Source organism: Montipora foliosa, chromosome 4 (assembly GCF_036669935.1).
Source record: "Montipora foliosa isolate CH-2021 chromosome 4, ASM3666993v2, whole genome shotgun sequence".
NCBI classification, from domain to species: domain Eukaryota; kingdom Metazoa; phylum Cnidaria; class Anthozoa; order Scleractinia; family Acroporidae; genus Montipora; species Montipora foliosa.
Window position 1 is genome coordinate 45,505,081 of NC_090872.1, and position 7,500 is coordinate 45,512,580.

A 7,500-nucleotide genomic window follows, 5' to 3' on the forward strand; every position below is an offset into this window, starting at 1 on the left:
AAAACGTGAACGGCGTCATAGAATAACGTCCCAAGCTCCTAGCGCGTTCTTTTTACTTCCTTTTAATTCTGGGATTGTTTATGCTTCTCGTTAAAAAGAGCACAATAAAGCAGAGGGATGCGTAAAATTTAAACTAAGCGAAAGAATAATTGTACCTCTGAAACAAGTGAAATTGTAACAGTTGTCACATGACACATCATTCCAAGTGTAACCATGTTTAGCGCCAAGAGTGTGCACACAGTCTTCGTTTCTCCAATTGTTTGGTTGCCTTGGCGCCCAGGACCTGAAATTGCTCAATTCGTGGTTGGTCCAAACAAATGATCCCTCCACACTTCGATCATTCAGACCAATCCAGTTTCGCTCGCCGTTATTGCGATGCTGGACGTAAACATTTTCTTCGTGGTTGTGTATAGTTACCAGACTCGAACTCATTGATGAACAGTTTGATTCAGCGCTCTGCCATGAAGAGCATGTTCGGCTTGAGAAGTAGCAGTAACCATTGAAATAACCCCATCCTGATGGGCAGATATCTGAGTGAAAAAGAAAAACAAGAATTCGAATTCACGCAAAGTAATAAATCAACAACAACAAGAACAATAAACATGAAGATGATGATAATGATGATGATGATTACGTCCGTTTTAAAAACATTGTAGTACAAATTAATAACCCCACATGGCACTATCATCAGCCGAGTCTGCCCGGGAAATTTGAAGAACAGGTTAAGACGTTTTGGGGAAAAAAGTTGGGGATTACATTTGTTATTGAACCACTATATCATCCAAATTTGGCGTGATATTACAATTGTATAAAAACCATGTAACGGCAAGTCACCAGGCTCTCATAAATCCCAAAGCTTAATCTTCCAGGCCTTGTGCACTACACGCTGAATTGGCTACCGCCTTCTCAGCTATTAATTAAGGGTATAACAGAACACTTCGAATGCTGCCTACCACCGAGTGCATTTCAAATGCAAAAAGCTTCTTACCATATCTTACTTTTAAGACTAGTATTAATAACTATGAAACAGAACAAAAAATGATCGATCACATTAATTTCTTTCATTGAGTCTATCAAGGTTACCTGACACAACAGCGTATGATATAGAAAGCGGGTCATATCTTGATTCGTACAACTCCTTCAGACAAATTCGGGTGCCTGTTGTGTTAATGTACTGCGATAACAAGGAAAACAGCAAATGTCAACAGAATACGCCAGTGAAGTGATTTTTAATGTTTCATGTAGCAAACGTTAGGTAAAAGGACCCCTTCAATTTATCCCTTTGGTTGGATGCTATCACTGGGTGAAACAAGGTATTTAATTTATTTTAAGACAAATTAAACAACCATTAAATATAACACAACATTTAAGTAACTTTTAACTGACTAATACGGGACTTAAAGGCACAAATAAATTTAAGAGAAATTAATTTTTGGGTAATGAGTATTAAATGCCTCTCTCCAATTTAAGTTCATATTAAGTACATGCCTAACAATGATTAAAGTTGTAAAACTTTAAGCTGCACTAAATGTAGCAGTAAACAGGCTACCGACATATCTAGCTGGTTCTTTTTTAAGGCTTACTTAAACAGTGCGTAATCTAGTAATTTTAGAAATTTAAGGTCATTGAAGCTTTCTGTAATTTGCGATGTAATTTCCGTAGGCAAAATAATTTTTACAGTTTATCTCACTGCAGTATCAAGAAACGACATGGCCCTTGGTAAATTGCACGCTCTTTACAAATTATCCCAGTTTGTAATAACATGTTATTAGACAATCAGAATCGTGGAAGACTGAGTCATGGAAAATTACATTATTATCAATAAGTGAGGCCAAATGACAAACTGCCCTCTGTAAAACGCGCCTTTTTGCTTTCAAAACGGGAAATGCCCGGGCTGAAAATTCATTTGCCGCCCTGATTCTGATTGGCTGCAAAGATGTCAAACAACTTCGCTCGGCCAATAATAATAATAATAATAATAATAATAATAATAATAATAATAATAGAGCGGTTTTCAAATGAGTGTCGTAAAACCAAAATCAAAGTAATTACTTTGGCCAATCAAAAAGGACGGAGACAATCCAGAAAACCAATCAAAACTCGAAGTAATTACATGTTGCTGACACAAAGCGCGGGAAAATGTGTACGCGCGAGCTACCATTGGTTTTGGTTTCACTTCTGATTGGTTGAAAAAGTGGCGCGAGAACTTTAAACCAATCACTGATTGAAGTAATGCAAAACCAAAGTAATTATTTAATTACTTTCGACACTCAATTGAAAACCACTCTAATAGTAATAATAATAATAATAATAATAATAATAATAATAATAATAATCATAGATTTATATAGCGCCAGTATCCAACCTAATTTTCAAAGCCGCTTTACAATATTAGAAAACATATTAAAAAGGAAACATCTGAAACAAAGTAATAAAAAAACTAAGGCTTTTTTAGAAAGAAACGTTTCAAGCTTACTTTAAAGGGAAAGTAGGGTCTAGAAAAAGTTTCTCTAATTACTAAAACTTTTCCCCAGGAATTCAAAAATAATTGCCGTTTTGTCCAGTTCCCTGTTAAAATGTGACAAGAGAACTTTGAAGTTGACTCTTTCGTGACTTGGAGAGCGCCACCGCGTGTTATGACGTAGCAATAGTCCCCCAATCACTTTCTCAATATTCTGTGACCTTTCTGCTCCAAAAAATGAACTATAGTAAACGGTCTTATGGTTCAATAGGTAGTAAGCCACGTACGCCATAAATGTGACAGGAACTCAAGTCACTAAATACTTGTAGATCCTCTGATCAATCAAACTAGGAGGCAAAAATCAGCCAGAGCAAGTGTAAACAAGACAAAATTTGCTTCATTTGCTAAAAACTTTAAAGGGGAAGATGACGAAGAATTCTTTGTACTTGGAGTGCTTTGCACAGTGCAGGACGGCGTTCCCATACGCTCCTCTTCTCAATGTTGACTTTCTTGGTTTGTGGTTTTCGTACAAATTAATTAATGCCATTGTCATTCCTTTTGACCAGACAAGGGCACTTTTAAGAACACAAACTGACACTGGCTCTTCTTGTTCTAGCACCGGTAAAGAAACATTTTGGATCGCTATTCCATTTAAATGTTTACATTTTTTAAGCCACCTGCGGGTAACCAGCCAGCCACGTATCATTTCCCGCCAAAATTTTTCAAAAGAACGCATATGCTGGTATACCTATTCGGAGTGAATCGTATTCTGGTCATTCTGTTCATTCTGCTATCGGGAGCAGAATGAACGGAATATTATTCCGTTCATTCCGAAAACAGAATAGGTCCCAAGAGATTACAAATACCGTGTATTCCGGAATAATACCAAAAGAACGCGAGCTTTGACTTTTGCTACGTCATAGCCTTGTTTGCATACACAAAAACAAAGATGGCGGATTTCGAATTAAAATTTCCCTATTTTTGAAGGGTTGTCGTTGGCTATTTAAACACATTAAGCCCAAATGAGTGGTCAAGTATGATAATACAGGTAAAAGACTTTCGATTAAGAGAAACTTTTTCTAGGCCGTACTTTCCCTTTAAGAAACAGACCCTGACGAACTGTTTCCGATATGATAAGGAAGAGCATTCCATAGTGTCGGGGTTAGAGGATACCATTTCAATGCCACAGTTGGTGCGACTTATTCTGGATAAATTTTTTTTTGATCTTTTTTTTTCCCAATTTTTGCTCTTATTTAACTGGTCGTATTGTTGCAACAACTTTCCATGTCATAGTCTCATGGTACATCTCCATCAGCCATACCTAAACAATGGAAGACCAACTTTATCCGCAATGAGCGGAAACGTATCAAAGACAGATGATGAACAACTCAAGCAACAACGAAGAAACACCTAATGGGATTCGACGACATCCTCCTTTGACCTGATACCTGGAAAATAGCATCAACCAAGCAAAGCGCCCCCGTAGTCAAAGCGAGCTCCACCCAGCCAGCACCAAGACCCCATACATTTCAGAACGATTCAACTACAAAACTACTAACATTTTTCGAAAAGAAAACATCCTAGTAGGCGTTACTCACAAATCATGTAACCTCAGACAGGCCCTCCCTAAATACATGAACACCACAGGACGTAAATGAACCATGGAAAAATGTCTAATTTCTAACACCGGCCTGTGCCTAAGAAGAAATGCCGTCTATCAAATAAAATGTAAAAGCTGTGAACAGCAATACATCAGCAGTACGGCAAGGACTGTAGTTAATTCTCGGATCTCTAATTTTAATCAACACACCCGAACATTACCTTCGTTCATCAACACTTTATTTTAACACTTACATTTTACATTCCTACACTTCTCGAACGTCTTACCGTATGCATTGCGCGGATTATTCTTGTAATCTCTGATGATGCCGTTGACCGGCGAAAGCTAGGAGTTTTAGTATTTTATTTATGTGGTAGTGCACTACACACTATGGTACCGGGTTGTAAAAGCGTAAGAGTGTCCGTGTGCTAATAGGCCTCAGCGCGTGCATAAGTCACGAAAATAAACTGGTCTCTTGGAAGCGTGCTTGAATTTCAACAAAATGAGCTCCAAATTGGCAAAAATGTGTGAAGTTGATGAATAATAAAGCAGCTGCTATTTCCAAAACGATGGAATTGGTGGTATTGGTGTCAAACTTTTTAACACTTGAAAGAAAAAAAAACTAACAAAAATAAAAACCCGGCGTCTTGCCATCATTTTGACAAAGCTGTATCATTTGTTTCGCGAGGAAACACGCAAGGTAACTTCATCACGGCGCCCGATGAGTTAGATGTCCCTTTCCATTTTGCGATTTATTTGTGCAGCCAAAAGTACAATAGAAAAATTGAACACAGCAAAACTCTCCCAAAATGTTTTTCGCTGATGGTAACTTTTTATATTCGAGGTTCAAAATTTATGTTGTTGTCATATCGCAAATTTGTTGCTGATGGCAAAATATTGCATTCTCGATCGACTGTCCTGAAAACGTCCTTCTGCTCTTCCTAAAATTTGTGTATCAATATTCATTTACTTTTGCATCAATCTTTGTTTTTCATAAAGCAGGCTAACAAAATCTGTTCCTTTGCTTAGTTCGCATTTTTGAGCGTTAAAATAGAATTTTTGGTCCTATGTTTCTGTTACAAAGTGGTATATGTTTGAGGACAGACTACCAGATACCAACCCCGCCGGGCAGGGTATACCTTTAGTGAACTTTTGTATTAGAAAGCTGTCAGATGTTCAGAGTGCACGCTTAAACTTGTGGTGCAAAAGAAGTTGTGAAGGAAATTGAAAATGATTAACATAACAGCTTCGAAACCAATCTTTCTCTATTCCCTTTTATTTTCCTTAATCTTTGTTGGTTTAGTATTTTGCTGGTAACAACATGTCTTTTAAAGGGCTATTTACCTAAGACATCTACCATGGCACTATAATGATATACGGTTTCAAAACAATATCGTGAGCTATTAGAGCTACATATTACGCAAAGACAACTTGAATCTCCTGGAAGACAAAACGCAGCTCAGTTGACAATATGGAATAAAGCGCTGTGTTACTGCACTACCACACGTACACAATGCGTGCCCACTTTTTACAGTAGTTATAAGCTTCACTTGAAGTTAAAGTTTCTACAAAATGCTACTAAAGGGCAACATACAACGATTGTCATTTTTTTCTCATTAAATGAATTTTTTTACGATTTGGTCTTGTGTATTAATAATCATGATAACGGCATGACTTTTGTCTGGCATATAGTTTATTTGTGTCCCTCGTACCATCGCTCCGCTCGGGCGCAAATATTAAACTACTTGCTCTCCAAAAGTGATGTAATTGTCCTATTAACAGCATCATTATTATCAGCATCATAATACACCGATTGCAAATATGGCGGCCGATACACGAAAGCGAGGCTTTGCGGTAGTAACCGTTGCTAAGGGCCAATTCGTCTCTGGTTTCCTTTGTTGATGCGAGTGAATTTTATGCCACAGTTGCTTGTGTTGTAAGTCTTCTGAGCTCTCTCTCCAGAAAGTTAGAACGTTAAATTAGAAAGTCATGGACAGGCCAGTGGAGAAAATGCATGTTAACGAGTTGAGGCAGTATCTTCGGGACCATAACGCCAGCCTGAAAGGTTTGACAGTGAAAGCACAGCTCGTCGCGAAGTAAGAAAATAGTTTTTAACAGTGAAGCCTCGCTACTTTGATTGTGCCATCTCTTTATGGATTTATACTCATTGGAAAAAGTGTTACAATGCTTTTCTTCTTTGTTTTACTCTAGAGCAAAGGAATTCCTTCAAAGAAAGGAAATCCCAGTGGATAAAAATACCGCACACGCGCAAGCATGTGCTCCAACGAAAAAAAGTGACGTCGAACTTCTCAGGGAAAATGAAGAAAAATTTTAGTTTTGTCCTTCTGAGAAAGACATGAAGAAATGCTTAAACGGCCTTCCCCTATTCACATACAACTCAGTCGTAAAGTACGTCCGCACATCGGGTAAAAGCATTCAACAATCACCGGACTACATGGTTATGAAACCGTTTGAACGCGGTGTGAATTTCTTTATAGAAGGAGATTTGCACGATGTTGTAGCTCATCATCATGTTGAAAGTCAAACGTTTTACTTAAGAGCACTTTGCTACAGAGGCCTAAGAAAAAGTGAACCTCCTCATAAACTTCGGCTAGCAATTTCTACCAAGCAGCCTAATTTCGATGTGCTGGGATCGTCTTGCACCTGTGTGGCTGGATCTCTCGGGTTTTGCAACCATGCTGTCGGGTTGATGTATCTAGTTTCACATTTTTTCATGACCAAAATCAAAGTAATCCCAGACAACTTGGCTAGCACGTCACTTCCTCAACAATGGCACAAGCCAAGAGGGAAAACTACTTCTTCAGAGCCAGTGATGGATATGATTTTTAAAAAACCAAAATTAGACCTGGCCAATAAACAGGCCGGAAATCCGAATTCCCGTCTTTCTGGAATTTCTTGTTCATTATACCCTGCCCTCAAGGTAATCCCCAGCAGCACAGAGATAGAAAACTTTAAAAGTAACTTGCAAGAAATCAATGGGAAGTTTGGTCTTAGTCTCTACATGACTGCGGGTATGAAAATGGTACCCACTAAAGTTGGACCTGCACCCTTAGGGGGTTACCTCAGCTATCAACTGGCACCTAATGAGGGTAACTTTGAAGTCAGATGTAACGTTGATTTCTCAAGAGGGCGCAGATATAATGATTTACCATTGACAACTTACCCACATTTTCCACTGTCTTTGGTTCTCCCTCTTTTCACAATCACTCAGTGCCCAAGAGAGCATCAACAATTTCTAGAATCATTGCAACTTAACGAAAATGATGCCACCTCACTTGAAAAGGACACCGTCTCACAGCGCAGTAGCAATCGATGGTGGAAGGAAAGGATACCAAGGATTACTGCATCTCAATTTGGCGATATTTTGGTTCGAAAATCAGTTACAAAGCCTTTTCTAGAACGACTTGTGAATGACTGC

The 7,500-nt window shown here is 38.4% G+C and overlaps 1 protein-coding gene across 1 annotated transcript in view; it reads right to left on the reverse strand.

The window, feature by feature from the left end:
* LOC138000854 (uncharacterized) overlaps positions 1–7,500 on the reverse strand; it is a 49,179-nt gene that overhangs the window by 15,707 nt on the left and 25,972 nt on the right. Inside the window, exons 12-13 of the mRNA XM_068847525.1 lie at positions 1,084–1,174; positions 156–530 (exon numbers count right to left, since the gene is read on the reverse strand). Coding sequence (XP_068703626.1) covers positions 156–530; positions 1,084–1,174 — 466 coding nt within the window. The remainder of the gene's footprint in view (positions 1–155; positions 531–1,083; positions 1,175–7,500) is intronic.